Below are 19,018 nucleotides of genomic sequence, written 5' to 3' on the forward strand. Positions count from 1 at the left end.
AGGCCCTTGAAATAAACTATATCTAGAAATTTGTGCTGGGGAGATTCCACATATGAGTACGTAGTCATTGTTAGATGTATTATTATATGGTCACTGCTCTAATTTGCCTCTTAGTAGAAATCCAAAAAGAGTTTTGTTATTATGAAAGTATCATTCCAGTAACATACATAACTCCCTTTTCCAGCAGGGGATGCTCCTTGAAGACTGTTGCAAGCCTAGAGCAAAATTATCTGCCCACTTTCCCTGGGCAGGGAAATGGTGTGTCTATGGAGACACCAGGAGTTCTGTTAAATTCAGATTATATTAAATATATACATATATTTGATAGTATTGTTTTATGTAACAAAAACACGTTCATTCTAATTTTATTTCAGTTTAAATGACTAATTTCTAGACATAGATTTTATTTTATATTTTATTATTTAATTTATTTCATATTTTATTATTTTATTTTAGAAACACCCTAGTTCATTAGCATTTAACATGATTCAGTTACAACAATAATATTTAATAGACTGTTTTCAATCAGATTGGTAATCAGCACGTACACACACACACACACACACACACACACACACACACACTTTTTCCCTTTAAAAGATTAAAGAATGAAAGTTTTTGCAGGAATTCTCATAGGATATTTTATCTTTGATGCTATTATGGCTGCTCATACAATGAGTTCTGTAACTTATGTTTCCGAAATATATGAAGACCTGGATAAGTTACATGACCATGATGAAGAACTTTACATTGATTGAGCACAGGTAACTTAAATTATGCATGTTGCTTTATTTATTATGCAACTTATATTGCTGAAGGATGAAAGATTTCGAATGTGGGGCAGACTCTTCTTTGCTAAGAATAGATTTTAGGGAGAGATAATCATGGAAGAAATGAAAAGAGGTGAAAGAAACTAGAACAAAGTAGAATGACTACAGGAATAAGGCACAAAGTCCTTTATGAATATAGATTCAAATTTAGATTAATCTCCCACAAGAAAAAAGAATGTGGAAGTTGATTGGAGTAGAGTAAAACAGAATTATGTTACAAGGTATCAGAGAAATGTGTGAAATTAAACGAATGGGAAGTATGGAAGAGAATATTTTGTGGACTCAGGAAGTGAAAGAGGCTCTAGAATCGTCAAACTGGTGGCCCATGGGCCAAATGTGTCATGCACAGGCAATGCCCACCCCAGCTCCATGTATCACGATACATCACAATATGTCACATGAGGCAATCGAGTTTGACACCCGTGCTCTATATGAACAAAAATGGAGGGAAGAGAATGATTGATAAATATGAAATCAAAGGACAGAAATTGTATAATAGGAATACAGAAAAATAAATATACATCTAGGACACAGTCAAACATGGCAAGAAACTGTTCACTTTTAAAAATTGCTTTGGAAAAGGTTTGAGAAGGGCTAAACTATGGGTTTCTCAAGCAGAGTGACTGGAATTAGAAATGGCAGATTGAAGACTGATGACGATGATAAAGAATGCAGCACTGGCCAGTAGATCAACTTTTCAAAGCTTTGTGAATAAAGGAGAGAACCAGGCATCACCCATAAATGTTCCAGACAGTTGTGCCTTATGAGGAAATAACACAACCACAGTTTCCACCCAGATTTGAGCACTGGAAGATGAGAGAATAATCACCTTACTCAAACCATGGTTGATTTCCTTTTCTAGTCATGTTCAGAAATTGCTTGTTAACTACTTTTCAGCTATTAGAAACCTTTGGATCAAGAAGTCTGAAAAAAATGAGTGAGTCTGCTTTCAGTCTCATCATTGATCATGCCTATCTAGGAGCAGAACCTATTTTGTGAAAAAAAACAACAACAACACTAGAATCTTAATAGAGAAACATGACTTTCAGCTGCTTTTAAATATTCTATATTATGGTTTCTTATTCCTTGAGACTTGAAGTTGTTCTCAACATGTTTAGGAAAGTTCATTTTCTATGCAGTTTTGCAACTTTAGGAAGATGGTCTCAATTTCCATTCCATTCTTCTTTCTTCTCACTGTGTTGGTGAAAATCTTCAGAATGGGTAGTTAGTAGTTTGAAATAGAAGACTGGATTTATTTGAATAATCTTCTTGTGATAGCTAACAATAGTGGAAAGTGTTGAAAATCTACTGTTCCTCAAAACTCTGCAGATGAGATGATATATTGGCTTCAATTTCTCATTTGGTTTCCAAGTCCTAGGAACTTGGAACTTTTTGAAAGATTTCCTGCTAAGGGAGTTATTGTTTAGAAGAGGACTTAAGGGAAAAATATTATTCAAGTAAATAATTTACGTGGGTGTTTCCAAGCAGAGACAACAGGAAAAAGGAAATGTTATAAGGAGGCAAACACGAGAACAAGGAAGATATGGTTAGGTCCAGCAGGAGAAAGGGACTAGGAAGGAGTGCATTCAGAAGGGTAGTTTGTACTCATTTTTACTCTAAAGGTGACCTCGTGGAAATGTTCCACAAAATGTTTTCATCATTTTTTTAATGACTTATCCCAGGAGTGCCTGAGTGTAAGCTTATTATTGGTAGAATATCCCAATTTTTATAAATTATTAGAATGGGCACAGGTTTAATGCATCTTATTATGGTAGAAGCATAAGGGTGTTATGACAGCTACTTGACAGCTATTCTGAGGAGTATCCTGAAATAAAAATAAGCAAAGCAACACAAGACAAAATGTGAATCAGTTTGTAAAAGATAGATTTGCAAACTTTAACAGCAATGTCAATCGAAAAGCAAACTAAACCACAAATGGTTTTGAAAACAAACCCTTTTACTTTTAGCCTATGCGTCACATGTATAAAATTAAAATGTGCATACTGCTTCTCAGTCATAGAAGAAGAATTGATGTATTGTTATCATGATCTAATCACAGTCCCTTCTTATGATGTCTATAAAAAGGCTTTGTCAGTTGTCAAATATTTTTTTCTCTTCAGTGAAAGTTCAAGGGAAGCTCTACTTTGCGGCCACTTTTCATCAGGGCCACTTTTCATTTTAAAGTGAAGTCAAGCAGCTGCCTTGGCTGTGCTCTGCTTCACAATTCTTTGTAGCTTTTCTGACTGTACTTGCTAAACAAGTGTTTCTGCAGAAGGTGCTCTTCAGAAAAACCAAGCAGACCTTATCTGGTATGTTTCACTCCAAACTTTTGCAAACTGTGCTGGAAAACATATTCAGCATGCCTTTGTCAGAACGGAAAAACCTTCTGCCAAACACAATATTTGTATAGAAGGCTCTCCTGGCCTTTAGCAAATGACAGGTAAGAAGGTATAGAAGAGTTTTGATCATCATGCCCAGGGTTGTATATAAAACAAATTAGACAGCATAGCAGATCAATTAGCCTTTAATATTTATGAAAACTAAAAGGTGTGACATTTCTTCCATTGGATACTTGAGTACCCAAAAAGAAAAGGCAAAGTTGCTTTTGAGGAGCAATTTTGCCTTGCTCAACTTGGTTTAAGGTAGGTTGGTATTACTGCACAGCACTCCCTAAGCATCCTTAGTTTTTAAAATCCCATTAGACTATTAATTATGACCAATGGAAGTCTTCTAAAAGTGATAACTAATCAAAATTCCATCCTTTTCCTCATTCATTCTTTAGCGTATAGCAGGGGTGTCCAAACTTCGGAACTTTAAGACTTGTGGACTTCAACTCCCAGAATTCCCCAGCCAGCATGTATGTAGCCATGTATGGGGAGGAAAAAAGGTTCAGCTAAGGTAGCAATAGCAATAGCACTTATATACCACTCTACAGTGCTTTACAGCCCTCTCTAAGCAGTTTATAGAGTCAGCCTATTGCCCCCAATGATCTGGGTCTTCATTTTACCGACCTCAGAAGGATGGAAGGCTGAGTCACCCTTGAGCCTGGTGAGATTCGAACTGCCGGCAGTCAGCTGGAGTACCCTGCAGTACTGCATTCTAACCACTGCACCACCGAGGCCATATAACATAGTGCAGTTACATGGCAAAGCCTTTGAATTCTGCCAGAGATAGCTGTTGACTATATCTTGGACTACACGCACAACAAATAAGAGATAAAACCAATTGCTAAATGGAAGCATTAAAAATAAAGTTAAACCTTAGATATTCTGTAGAAGCATGAATGCAAAAGCCATTGGGAAAGATTCCTAAAATTGGAAAACTGATGGCAATAAAAAGGCAGACAATGATAAAGTTGATCAATATGCATAGATTAGAGTGCACAATAACTTAAATCATGATTTATTGTTATATGATTGGTTTAGATTTGAAGGGAAATGTACTGTATGTGAAACAAAACCTGAAGAGCAATATTATTCATTACAAAAGCATGATGCACATCTAAGATTTTTATGTGTGGACGTTCTGTTGCCTGACTTTGCCCATTATGTTGAAAAGGTTTAAAAAAGACCAATTTCCAAAAATGACATTCATAAAATTATACAATCGTGTATTAACATCAAGCAGAGTTAAACCATTCTTCATATTTCACTTCTTCTTAATTAATCATCTTGTCTACTTAAAAGATCAGTAGTGACTGTGAAAAAAGATTCACAGAGTGAATATGTGTACTGAAAAATAATTTTCACAATGAACAATGGGGTTCAAATAATCAAAATACTTAAATACTAGACTTTGCTTTTGGAAAACGCAGCTCCTAATAATTCTAAAGGACTGCTGTTGCCAAAATTAAAGGTAAAATTCTGATTGCCCAAAGAACAAGAAATATCTTTCATGACCACCAATTAGGATTAATTTCTATATCTAATTTATAAGTGTAATAACAATCCTTTCTGCCCTGAATGAATGTGTGCCCAATAGGTACTACATGTTGTTCTTGTCTTATGATCACAATCGAGCTCAACATTTATGTTGCTAAGTGAGACATTTGTTAAGTGAGTTTTGCCCTATTTTATAACTTGCTTTAATCTGAGGGAAGAGTCTCATTTGGAAGAAATTGAAACTATCTGCTTAGGTAAGAGGAAAAAGGTTGAATGAAAAATTCATAAATAAAGCAGCAGAATCCAATTATGGATATGAATAATGTTTAATATTTTATTTTCTCAGCAATGCTAGTCACGATATGTAACTGGACCCTGAGTGAATGTTTAATAGAAACCCAGGACAAAAGGGCACTATTCACCTCTTGTTAATATGCAGTCTTTATTAGAATCACCTTATCTAGAAATTGTTTCAATCAGTTTCATTTTTCTCTGAACTTGAGAGTACTCAATTTCCCTTAATTTTATATCTAAAAGAAAAACAGAAAATGCCTCATTCATATATGAGAGGGTTTGAACAACTTCATCTTGTGCACCAGTTACTGCCTTTCCTAGATCAGAAGTCCCTGTGGTTGGTCACTCAAGCCCTAGTCATCTCACGTTTGGACTACAGCAATATGTTCTATGTGGAGCTACCCTTGAAGAATATTTGGAAGCTACAGCTGGCTCACAGTGCAGTGGTATAGGCGGTTCTTAGCAGAAGCTGATGACGTTATCCAGTTTTATAATGAAATGTCTACAAGAAAACAACCAAGTTCAAAGAGCACCAAGGACCCCTCCCCAATTTAACCCTGAGTTACAAATATTCTCTTCTAAAGATATACCCTATCTTCAACATAATGGTATTTATAGAAAGGATATTAATTAAGAATCATGCTTTCATCTCTTGGGTAATTATACCGTTATGCCCAATTTCATATATCTGTTAATCTCAGTACATTTTTCCTAAAATAAAGTAGAATTATTACTTAGAATTTATTTTAGAAAAAGAGATATTGCTTAGTATTCCACTGAGAAAAAATAAATGCTTGCCCTTCTCGTGAGTACAGTATGTTGCATATTTATAATACAAGTAACATAGTGCTGTGCCAAGATATCTGAAATGCATTTCTCCCTCTAGGTTTCTTCCAGAAAACATCTGCCTTGATTTCCTGTTTCTTGGTCTTCTTTTTTTTTTGTAATTTGTCCCCAAGTCCATTTCTTTATAAACTGTCTTCTTTTCAAAATGACAGATGGCAACAATATGTTCTAGAGACACACACATATACTCTAAAGATCTTCATTCTTATATATTTTCACCCTAGTGAAACAAGGACTACCATATTATCAAGTTCTTTATATGCAGTTTCTTGCAATAGCTTTAAAAAGGTATAAGAAAGCAGATTCCAAGTTAACCTATCTACGATTTAACTTTTTTTCTAATAGCCATTGCTTTTCTTGGAAAATGCCCACAAACATACATACATGATATTGTTAAGGTTCCTTATAGTATGTGTGAAATAACATATTCACATATAATTAGGAGTAAACTATATTCAGTGCAATGTAACTTACATCCAACTAAAGATTCATAGAAATTGATTCACTGTGTGAAGTTCAACTATTGGGAGGGGGGGAAAATATTATGATAGTTCATGCATGATAATCTCACTTTAATCTCACTTTACCATGTTAGTAAAAAGATATTTCTTTCCATAAATTGACAGAATGTGAGGTAAAATTAGTTTATGTAGAAAGTTGAAATATTAACAATGCAATTAATTAAAAATGTGCTTCAAAGCTTTTAATTGGGTCAATTGTTTGATCATATTTCCACTCATGTGACTTTTAAAATCCCTCTGTGTAGAAACTAGTAGACATGTGGAATTGAAAGGGGCCTTCTTTGACATGCAGCCAACTCCCTATTGCAAGGATTCAATTAAAACATCTCAAACAGATGGTTGTTTAACCTCTGACTGAACAGTCTGCTGTTTATGAAATGAGTTTCATTAATGGACTGCTTTTACTAATAGGAAGTTAGGGATCGGCCATTAATCCATTAATCTACGTTTTGCACTCTGGACTTGATGCAGAGTAGATCTTGACCTTCCATGTGGCACCTCCTCAGTTATATTATAACCGTCACTTCTTCATTCTTTTTTCACAGGTATTTCTGATCATCTTAAAGCCATTTCTCTAAACATTTTCACAACGTACTTTGAATCCTTAAAGTATGTGCTTGACAGAATACTGTCATATTGGGTTTGACCAATGTAAAATAAAATAAGGCTCTTACTCTAATTATTTTATGTTAATGAAGCCTAAAATGGCATTTGCCTCTTTGACTGACTCTGTTTTAATCAACTATTACATCCAGATCTTTCTTACATTGCTACTGTCAACCAACCTTTAGTTCTGAATTTGATCCCCCCCCCCCAGGGTAAAAGTACTCTTGCCTTGGTTAAATTTCATTCTAATATTTTCAGTCAATTTCTATGTCTTACCAAACTGTCCTTTATTTTTCTGCCTTCTGCTATATTAACTATCTTAAATGGGGTGGTAACATTTCCACATTTGTTAAATTTTCCCAGTTTTTTTCATAAAACCAATTCATAAAAATGTTGAAAAATATAATATATGAGACTGAATCTTATAGAACAATTTCATGGGATTTCCAAGCCAGCTATATATTAATTTAATATCCATTCTACCCATAATTTATTGGCCTACAAATATGAGTACCATTTATTATATTGCCAAATGCATTGAAATAAAAATAAGATATTAAGCTACAATTTACTAATGAGTTTACCTTATTAAAATAGAATAAAAAGTTTACTCTGCTAAGACTTGTTCTTAGCAAATCCATGTTATTCTTTTTGAGGGCTTTCCAATTGATCCCATTATAATTTGCTCTATAATTTTTCCAGATATTATTATTAAACAGTATGAATTTCATTAACCTCCCTCCCACTCTTTTTCTTTTTCTGGGCTATGTATCATCCTCAATTCATTTGGTACTTAAACCATTAATCCATGTAAGTTTTCTCAAAATTATTCATAAAGTTTCAACCAACCATCAGAAAGTTTATTCACCATTCTAGGATGAAATTTATGATTTATGCCAGGGGTCTCCAGCCTTGGCAACTTTACAACTCGTGGACTTCAACTCCCAGAATCCATCAGCCAGCACATATTGGCTGAGGAATTCTGGGAGTTGAAGTCCACAAGTTGTAAGGTTGCCAAAGTTGGAGACCCCTAATTTATTTATTTATGCTTTCAAAATGAATGAATATACCCTGGCCATTTTTGTATGAATCCCAATTTCTGTTTTGACTTTCACAGTTGTCTGATGAAACATATTTATATTGATGTGTTTGTTTAAATTATTATAGTGTCCACAGTCAAGATGCTGCAATATTGTCAGGTTACAATAAATAGTAGCATAGAAATAGTAACCATACTGATAAACCATAATTATAACATAATTAAAAGATTGCCCTTGGTTTTTTAGGTAGTTGCCAGATGTCCTTTAAAAAAAGGTTTTGATGTCTTCCTGATTGCCAGAAATGTAAGGCTCAGGTGTATCTCTGGGTACAGCATATTCCTTAAAGTGAGAGCAACCATGGCCCTTTTAGAGCTGGAACCCTAAATAAGGGGTCCCAACCCTTGGTCTGTGGACCAGCACCAATCTGAAGGATGCCACAAACTGGGCCATGCAAACAAGGGAAGCCCAATCTGTGGCATGCAGACAGCACAAGAAACCACACCCCTCTTGTCTGTGGAAAAACCTCTCTCCAGGAAATCAGTCCCTGGGTGCCCAAAAGGTTGGGGGCGGCTGTCCTAAACAACCCTTCTATAGATTATGTCACGCATTATATTTTAAGTAGACAGAGCTAAAGTATGAGTTGACCATCTTGTTGCAGCTGCTAATATGTTCATTATACATTTATGAGTCATTTGAAGCCATGCCTCCTTAATGGCTTGAACTTAGCCCAGACAGTGTGAATATGAAATGGGCTGTTGAGTTGTTTCACAAAGTTTAAATTGCATTACAGTCCCAAGAATGCTGCCTGGCTTTTGAGGAGTCAAACACAGCCTCTCCAGTACATTTCCCTCTAAAGCTGAATGTCAGCATTCCAAATACCATGCAAAAGTAAATCAGAGTCTAAGGCAGAGCTATCCTTAAAGTTCCAATTTAATAATACAGGCATGTTGGCACATCTATGGAATCCCAAATCTGAAGAGTTTCCTGGGATTCCACCCAGTTGAAAGTTCATGATCTTATCCCACACCCACAATCCATCGCATGGTCCAATCTTCATCTTTCGCGCTGGCATCTACACCCCTCTGCTTCTGGTCAGGTGTCGAGGTGCGGAGACAAAAGATGACCTTGAGCTTCTAGAAAGAATGACAACAACACATTCCACAATTCTACTCCTTTCTATTCCTCCCTGCCAACTACTACACTAATGAAACAGCATAGGAAAATAATAGAAAGTGTGGCAGGCCAAAGATCCTAAAAGGAACATAACTACAGGCCTGACAATGGGAAGCAAAAGATTTCCTGAATAATCTGAAATGATATAATATAAAATAGTGTCAAGCCCTGTAGACAAGGATCCTCTTTTCACCTTCCAGGCTGGAGGCTCCATCAGTCCTCAAGAATTGTGCCGTCACTGCAGTGAAAAAATATACTCGTTTTCCTGTCTCCCGTCTCCCCCACTTCCGAGCAATGCAATACGTACATAAAAGCCTACAAGCTAGCTTCTCAGCCCCCTTTCCCTGACTTATTTCTCCTCCTTCACTATTTCACAAAGGCTGTCTCCCAGTCCTCTTTCCTTTTTCCCACTTTACTTATATTTGCCTCAAATACATATACAAATGCATATTCCTTCCCTGCCTCAACATTTTGTAAGGCAAAAGGATTTATAAGGAGTATCTACAGCAGTGATGGTTAACCTTTTTGTTGTTGGGTGCCAAAATAAGCGATAGTATGTGCACATACCAGCATCCATAATGCAAAGTGCGCCCCCACATGTGTATGCACACACAAACTCCCCCCCCCCCCACATGCTGTTCCCCCATGCACGCTGCTCTGAGCTTGGTATTTCCTCCTGTGGGCCACCAGAAGCTGTTTTCGGCCAGGCTCCAGGAAAGCCTCCGATGCCTAGAGAGGGCGAAAACGACCTTCCCCACCCCTCCGGAAGGCAGAAAATCAGCTGGCTGGTGTGTACATGCATGCTAGAGCTGACGGCTCATGTACCAGCAGATATGCCACCTGTGGCACATGTGCCATAGGTTTACCATCACAGAGCTACAGTATATGCTGCCCCATTGCTTACTTCCAGGGTATTTATCTCAGTCTACCTCTTTTAAAATGCTATTTTCCCTTTTATTGTAAATTCTCACTGGATGTTACATTCCATTATGAATGACTTGATCTTCTTCTCATCTCTTGCATGTGTGTCCTTTTAAATTTCAGAACTTCAGTAAACTTTCTATGCCCCCACATTGGCTTCTTGTGATGGTTTTGTCATGACTGACTTTGTTTTACTTTATTTCTTCTGACATGGCTTCTAATTAGTAGTGATATTAAAATCCAGAAAAAAAAACTGGTAGTATTTTTTGTGTTTTTATATACAATGGTCCATATGCCTTGTAAGTAGCTTTGAAAAATTGTCAGCCTAAAAATTGGAATCAGTATTATCACCATTATCATAACTATCATCATCTCCTTTATCTCCTCTATCTCTTCCTCCTTGCCATCATAGATAATTATCAGAGTTAATATTAAAATACTTGTAAAAGAATTTTTTAAATCAATATTGTCTAACAGCATCTCTTGTCAGTGATTTATGTGATAATTATAAATTCAGATTTTATTCTTATGCATTTTAATTGATCCATTTTGCATTTTCAATTTATACTAATTTATTACTTGGTGAATATTGCTTTAGACATGTGAAAAAGAGTCCTTGTAGCACAGACAATAATAAGTCAATGCAAGGTAGCAATTTGCAATGCAATTTGCTGTGATAAGGCACTTTCTGTCATGGAGTCATCAAATATGTTTTTCAAAATGGAGTTTGACAAACATTTTCTCAAAACTTCTTGGCAGTCCTTTAAGCAGAAACCTCTTTCAGTTTCCATTACATTGGTGGGAAAAAGGTTCCAGAAGACAGATTCCAAGCCAAGAATTCTGCCCCTTTGAAGACCTGAAGTTACAGAATTTACACCACTACAAAATGTCATCTGATGGTGATACAGTATGAACCACTTAGTGCAGGGGTGTCAAACTAGATTTCATTGAGGGCTGCATCAGAACTGTGTTTCACCTGGGGGGGGGGGGCATGGCCATCAATGTCAGCACAAACCCCAGCACTCTGCCAGTAAAAACAGAGCTCCATTTTCACTGGCAGAGGGTTGCAGGAAGCAGTTGAAGCCAAAAATGGAGCTCGATAGGGTTGAGAGCGGCCCTCCCGTGCTCCGTTTTCTCTGGCAGAAGCACCATGGACTGGTCCTTCACTGTTTTCAGGGCAGCCCCGCAGGCCAGATCTAAGCACCCACAGGCCAGATCCGACCCATGAGCCTTGAGTTTGACACCCTGCCCTGCCTTAGTGTAATGTCATTCTATTGCAGTGTTTCTCAATCTTGACAAGTTTTACATATGCATCCACCTAAGATTAGCCTGGGAGAAGAGGAGATTGCTGTCAGATTTCTCTGCACAGAGCACCCAAGGATCCCAGGCTTGAAATCTTTATGAGATCTATGGTGATTATAACAGCAAATTCTTAGGAATCTAAATTTGCAAGTTATCTTTAGCAGCATTTTAAATAATAGCTGGTATTTATTTATTTAAACACTGATATAGCCCCCATTCTGTATTGAACTCTGAACAGCTCCTCCCCAACAATTAAAACATCATCAAAAATAAATTAACCCAAAATGTATATAAACCTATTAAAAACTGCAGATATTAAAAGCCTACTATTATTACTATTGATAATACTATTAATGCTTTCCCTACAAAAATACACAGAAAAAAAATCATGTAATCATTTTTTTCAACAAATGTCAGACTATTTTTTCTCACACAGTTTATTCTTGCCTATTATATTTATAGAACGTTCTATATTCTATAAAGATAGAGCATTTATAAGATGCCACTATTACTCTGAATTAATTGATATAGTACATATGAGAAAGTTTTATTAATAAAGCTACAGCGGATGCAGAACTGAACTGAATGCATCATTATTGATGAGAATTGAATTCTGGATGAAGAGAAATAAAATCAAATGAAAAAAATATTGTGATAAAGGAGTTACAGAGGATCCACTGTCTTTGTTTCAAAGCATATGTGCCATCTAGTGGAAGTACAAAATTATAAAACTATATGCTGCATTTTATTCAGGGATCTAAAATCACTAAAAAAAAAATTACAAAAGAGTCTATGGAGATTGTCAGCCATCCAGGTCACGGTTGTCCCAAAGGTGCTTCTTTCAAGAGGTAAATGGACTTTCTGTTTTTTTTCTTTAAAGATGTTTTGCTTTTCATCCAAGAAGATTCTTGTATGAGAAGCGAAATGTCTTCAAAGAGAAACCAGAAGGTCCAGTTGCCTCTTGAAAAAAAGCACCTTTGGGGAAAAATTACAAAGAGTTTCCGAAAGTCCCCTCTATTCAAGAAGATACAATTCAAAACATTTTGGGTATGCTGAACTAATTGAAAAATTTCTTGATCCTGTGTTTTTCTGAATCGTTATGTTCTACCATTTTTTTAAAAAAAAACATATACATTTGACACTAGTAAAAGACCTTGAAATAAAAACATTATTTACATTTGCCAGAAATTGCATAAGGGAAGATTTCATTCTTACTCTTAAAAAAATCAAGTTTCATTTTAAAAAAAGCATACTCACGCTCAGTATAGGTTTTTAAAGAAACGTGGATTAATTTAAACATTCTTTAACCTTAATGACAAATCTTTAGGGTTAGATGATGAGTGATACAATCTATTGTAGGAAATTCAAATATACATTCCTGGGTATTTAGGACACAAATTAATGAATACAAAAACTATTCCATCTTTCCTGAGCTAGTAGAAAAGCATATTTTCCTTATAGAGACAATCTAACAAATAAGTTTTCATTGAGACAATCTTGAGCCATCTCATTACATGTAAAGCATGTAAAACATTTAATACAGAAGATTGGAACAGAGTACTGAATGATACATTGGCCTTATTCTGTACAATTTTCTTTCTTTAGGCAGAGATCGGAGCAGTCTTATCTTCCATAATTCAAGCAATTTATTTATCTTCTCCACTGCTAGAAAAACACAAAGAGAAAGCATCCACATTCAAACTTATAGATGGTTCTTGACCTCATAAACCAGAAGTTTCCAAGTCACATTATGGTGAATTTCTACCTAAAATAAATTTAGAACTTTATCCACTCAGGATTCCCAAATTTTTATCTTATTTCTTTTTTAGTATGCAGTTTAGCCATTGTGTTCATTTGGATAAATCATGTTAACTATTTTTTTTATTATCAATCCCTGAAGAGTAAATTTGAAGTTTAAATCAGGATACTCATTAAGTTTAAACTTTATTCATATTAGACATCACTTGTTTTGTTGATTGGATCATGCTAAAGTAGCTCTAGCTATTTATTGCCTTTTCTATGGCACGTAAGTATTTCAAGAATCATTTTTTAGACAGGCCCTTTGTAGAACTATATTATCCCCAGATGTCTCATATTGTCTTATCTTATCCTCAGGTCTACACTGCTACTGTCTTCTTCAAACAGAAACTGGAGAAATGGAGACAGCTGCTTAAAAATATAGAGTATACGGGAACCTTTAATTTGGAAGAGATAAATAGAAATAAAGTGAATAGTATAAATAGAGAGGTCTTAGTTTGAAGACCACCAGAAAGAAAGAAAGAAAGAATGTCTATTAAATACAAATAGAAATATTTTTCCACTTAGCCCAAACATACTCATAAAGACTATCTTGCATTTTATCAAGGAATATATGCATATATTGGTGCATTCCAGGCCCAAAAGACTCATATATAATAATTTCATTATAATAGTTGTCAATAGTCCTAAGGTTCAAGCTACAACAAAGATGTACTAAGAAGAAAACAGTGAAACAACACTGATACTGTAGTTTTGCCTTTAAGGCATTTTTTAAAGAATACATATAAAGCTTTGGATCGACATCTATATTAAATGGGGGAGGGAGAGGCATTATTTTAATTTATTTTATCTCTACACATATCACACACTGTGGTGTGATGTCATGCTGGCCACATGACTGTGGAAATGTCTTCAGACAGCACTGATTCAATGGCCTTGAAATGGAGATGAGTACTGCCACTACAGTTGGCTATGACTAGTGGAATAAAAGCTGCAGAGACTCCTTTACCTTTACTTAGACATACTTAAATGTTAACTTTCCCCATCATGTTATGATAACATAACCCAGAGATTTCAAAGTGGTGCAAACTAATTATGATTTTTTTTAAAAAAATCTATGCATAACATAGAAATAGATATGCTAGGCATACCAATATCATAAGACATTAGATGCCATTTCATATTTCTAATTTTAAATAACCCTTGAAACAATTTTGTACCCCAAGGTAATGTATTTCTTGTTTTGTATTTTAGCTGCTCAAACTTGTTTTCTTTGTACCTGTCTGGGTACCTCAATGGACTGTGATGATCGTGAACTAGAAATTATCCCACCCTTGCTCAAGCAAACCACCCATTTCTATGCTCGCTACAATAGAATAAAGAAGATAAGCAGAAATGTTTTTGCCCATCTAGGTATGCTGATAACTTTCCTAAATTTTATTTTTAACATGGACTGTAATACAAAGAATTTGATGAGACTGAATTATTAATATATACGATGTGGCATCTTTTAGGTAGTAGGTAACAGATGTTTATTTGAGCCATGGTGGCACAGTGCTTAGAATGCAGTATTGCAGGCTACTTCTGCTGACTGACTGCTGCCAGCTGTTCAGCAGTTCAATTCTCACAGGCTCAAGGTTGACTCATCCTTCCATCCTTCTGAAGTTGGTAAATGAGGATGCAGATTGTTGGGGCCAATAGGCTGACTCTGTAAACTGCTTAGATAGAACTGTAAAGCACTATGAAGCGGTATATGTCTAGTGCTATTGCTATTTAAGACTTAGAACTAATGTTTTAGAACCATTTCTAGTACAAAATATTGTTAGCTTCCCCCTTCCTACCCAAGCATTGGATATCAAACCAGTCAGAAATTCTAAGAGTACTTGTAAATATTTCCTTGTTTTATTTTCTTGGCTAGGCAACCTGAAAAAGGTTGATTTGACTTCTACTTTCATCTCAGAAGTAGATGAAGATGTCTTCAGAAATTTACTACAACTTTAGCAGCTGATACTTAGAGATAATAAAATAAGGCAACTTCCAGAATTACCAGCAACACTTATATTCATTGATATCAGTAATAACAGGCTTGATCGCAAAGGAATAAAGCCAGAAGCATTTAAAGTGAGTCCCTCCGCTTGATGTTAAAAATTCTCCCAATTGGGAAAATGATTTATACTAACATCCTGAGCAAAAGGTAGAATTTATAGGATAAGAGTCATCCTGGATTTGAGGTGCTATTACAGCACAAAAAAAAACCTCCAGACAATTCTGATTTATGCAAGAACTCAGACAGTTCTAAACCATGTAGTAGAATCTTGTATAATGTCCTCTAGTGGTTTTGAAGAGATTTGGGGTTAGATTAAAGATGGAAGGAATAGAACAAGAATCAAGGACCACAACTTGATTTAATTAACCAAAGTGGGTATTAGTTCCTCATCTTAGGATCATAAGCCTTTTTTCTAGGTGCTCTAACTCATTTCCTTTGATTCCTTTCCATGAACATCTGTTAAAATTTCTGTATCTGAAGTATATAAGAGTTTATTCTCTCCTTCTTGCTGTTGGCATATTTAAAGGAACTCTTCTTGCTAGAATATCATGCTCCATTTTGACTGAGATAAAAGGAAATACCTTCTATATTTATGGATTCCCCCCCCCCTTTTCCCCCTGTATGATATGATTGACTTGCATCATCTTTACATCACTGGTAATAATTTGGATCACATCCCAGTTCCACTCCCTGAAAGTCTCCAATCACTTCATCTACAAGTATGCCACAATTTGACTTTGTTCCTAAACTCTCCTAGCTTCTAACTCAGTGTCTTAACCAGTATACCAAACTAACTATCTCAAAATACAAATTGCAAATGATAAGTTTTTAATTCCAAATTATTAATCCACTTTGTTGTTTCATTTGGATCCACTACAGTTTGAAATGTAGTACTCAGAGCTTGATGCAATGTTGTATTGTATTGTAACCAGCACAGAATGAAGACAAATAGTGAATTCCATTGAGCTGACATTAGATTTCAGTGCATATGTCCCATTTAAAGTTCAGAGAAAATTGGCAGGGATAAATATCATGTGGTCATTCCAATGTTATTGTACATCAAGTTCTTATCACTTCCAGTCAAACATTTTTAGTTCTTCTTTGTATGGTACTCTAAAGCTTGCTAGTTTAATTGAAGAAATGGTTTGATTTCATTATAACTCATTAAACTGGCTGGTCAGGGCAGTGAAAATGATAATTGTTGCTCAAGCAAAACAATGTTAGATACTGAACCTCATGGCCTTATACCAACCTTAATTTAACTTAATTTAACTGATGATCCATATCCAGAATTATATAAATATCACAAAGAAACCATTTTGCTTAGTAAAATAATACACAAAAATATATAGTCTTAACTATATTTAGTATTCCTAACACAAATATCTGTGGCATCTCATAGTTTATGACTCATTCTTCTCTTATTCCTTATAGCTAATGAGGAATATTATACTTATAAATTATTAGCCATTTTTAATGCTTTATAAACTCACCGGCACTGTTCAGAATTAAACAAAAGCAGACATGAATTTTTATATATATTTCTCTTTTTGCTTTTTTGTTTGTTTAGAACAGTGGTAGTCAACCTTTTTCTACCTACCGCCCACTAATGGATCTTTCTTGATGGAAAAATTTCCTTATGGCCCACCAGTTTTTGCGCAAGTGCGGAATATTTTTTAGAAAGGAGTGCTTTTCCTTTTTATCTCCTCTTTTTTAATCTCCCTTAGGGCTATGTACAAAAGTAAGGCTGAGCTAGTTAGCCCACTTATTATTATTAGCCAACAACAATTCTCTCCTGCCTTTTCTTTATCCTATTTTGCAACTGCTCTGCTCCGCTTATGTCTGTCCCTGCTAACAGTTTCTACTCCTCCCCTTCCTCTTCCCACATGTTTGCAACTGCTCTGCTCCGCTTCTGCCTGTCCCTGCTAACAGTTTCCAGTCCTCCCCTTCCTCTTCCCACGTGTTTGCAACTGCTCTGCTCTGCTTCTGCCTGTCCTTGCTAACAGTTTCTACTCCTCCCCTTCCTCTTCCCATGTGTTTGCTTGTGCACACGCTTGCGCTCGCCTGCCCACTCGCACAAAAGGAGGTTTTAACCTCCGAAATCCCTAATGCACGCATTCTCGCACACGTTAGTTCAAAAGGAGGTTTTAACCTCCGAAATCCCCACCGCCCACCTGGAATCCCAAAACACCCACTAGTGGGCGGTAGGGACCAGGTTGACGACCCATGGTTTAGAATAACAATATTTTGGAGATGCATGAAGATACTTTCTGCAACATAAATGACCGTACTTATATTCATAAATGTCTTGAAGATATTAGATTATATGGCAATCCCATCAACCTGAGCAAAACTCCATATGCCTATACGTGCTTGCTTCGTTTGCCTGTTGGAAGCTATTCCTAAGCTTGGAGAGTAAAAGTAGTGTTGTGCAACATTATTTCTTTCACAAGTAAAATACTGCTTTAAAAACTTAGCACATATTATTTTAGACATTAGAATACAATTTCATTAAGGTAAAATAATGAATATATATTTAATCAATAAAATATATACCCATTCTAAATAGTATTGATGTATACAGTGTTTCTATATGGCCTTGTAAGCAATACAGGTAGTCCTTGTCTTACAAAAGTTCATTTAATGACTGTTCAAAGTTACAACAGCACTGAAAAGTGTGGTTTCTGCCCATTTTTTCACACTTCTAGACCATTGTAGCATCCCCATGTCACATGATTTACATTTGGATGCTTGATAATTGACTCACATTTATGACATTTGCAGTGTCCCACAATCATGTGATGATCTTATGACAAGCAAAGTCAATGGGGAAACCAGATTCATTTAACAGCTGTGTTACTAACTTAACAACTGCAGTGATTCACTTAACAAATGTGGCAAGAAAACTTTTAAAATGGGGCAAAATCCACAAATTTCTCACTTACAATATATATGTTAGATTCAGTTATGGCCATAAGTTGAGGACTGCCTATATAGGATAGCTGAATTGATTGGTGATGGGGAAAGTAGAAATGTTAGAAAAGATTACCATTTTACTATTTTTTATTGATTATATGCCATCAAGTTGATGCCAACTCTTTTAGAGATCAAATAGGTGAAACTTTTCCAAGATGATCTGCCCCAAACAAGTTGTTCAGGTCTTCTAATGTTATATCCACCACTATTGAGTCTGTCCATTTTCCTGTCAATCATTGTCTTCTTTTCTTCTATCTTTTCATCACTGTAGACTTCTCGATCCAGCTAAGTCTTCTCATATTATGTTCAAAATTTAATCATCTTACATTAATTAAAATTGTAATAATAAAAGTATAAAAACCCAACGTGAGTAGTAAATGAATCACATTATTTTGATTTTTTTTTTCATATTTTATAATCCCAACATATGCACTTAAGACCATAAGGGCCATACTGGAGGACATCAAAGTTTCACAAAGTCTGCAATGCTTCATTTAAATGATGCCAATTAGATGCAAGATAAAACTATTTTGTATTAGTTGTTTAATATTTAACATTAAAAAGGCTTGTGTTCTTTTGTAGAATTGTTAATTCTTTATTGCAGTAGAAGAGCAGTATATCAGGGACGTGCGGTCAAGGGAGGCAGGGGAGGCAGAGCCTCACCGCTCTCATCATGAAAAGAAAAAAAAGGGGGGTGGAGGGAAAAGGTACTCATGGTCCGATTCCCTGCCTTCCTGAGTCAACATGAAGGGAACCGCGGAGCGAGCTCTGCCGGCTCGCGCTCCGTGGTCCCCTTCATGTTGACTCAGGAAGGCGGGGAATG

The 19,018-nt window shown here is 35.8% G+C and overlaps 1 protein-coding gene across 1 annotated transcript; it reads left to right on the plus strand.

The window, feature by feature from the left end:
• Window positions 1-10,998: 10,998 nt before the first annotated feature.
• Window positions 10,999-17,625, plus strand: EPYC (epiphycan; the record flags this gene model as incomplete). The annotated part of the gene is given in 7 exon segments (XM_081958655.1): window positions 10,999-11,019; window positions 13,530-13,647; window positions 14,427-14,585; window positions 15,091-15,170; window positions 15,174-15,293; window positions 15,843-15,938; window positions 17,455-17,625. Coding segments are annotated over 7 exon segments (765 nt in total).
• Window positions 17,626-19,018: the final 1,393 nt, after the last annotated feature.

Source organism: Natrix helvetica, assembly GCF_964273705.1.
Source record: "Natrix helvetica genome assembly, chromosome: 6".
Taxonomy (NCBI): domain Eukaryota; kingdom Metazoa; phylum Chordata; class Lepidosauria; order Squamata; family Natricidae; genus Natrix; species Natrix helvetica.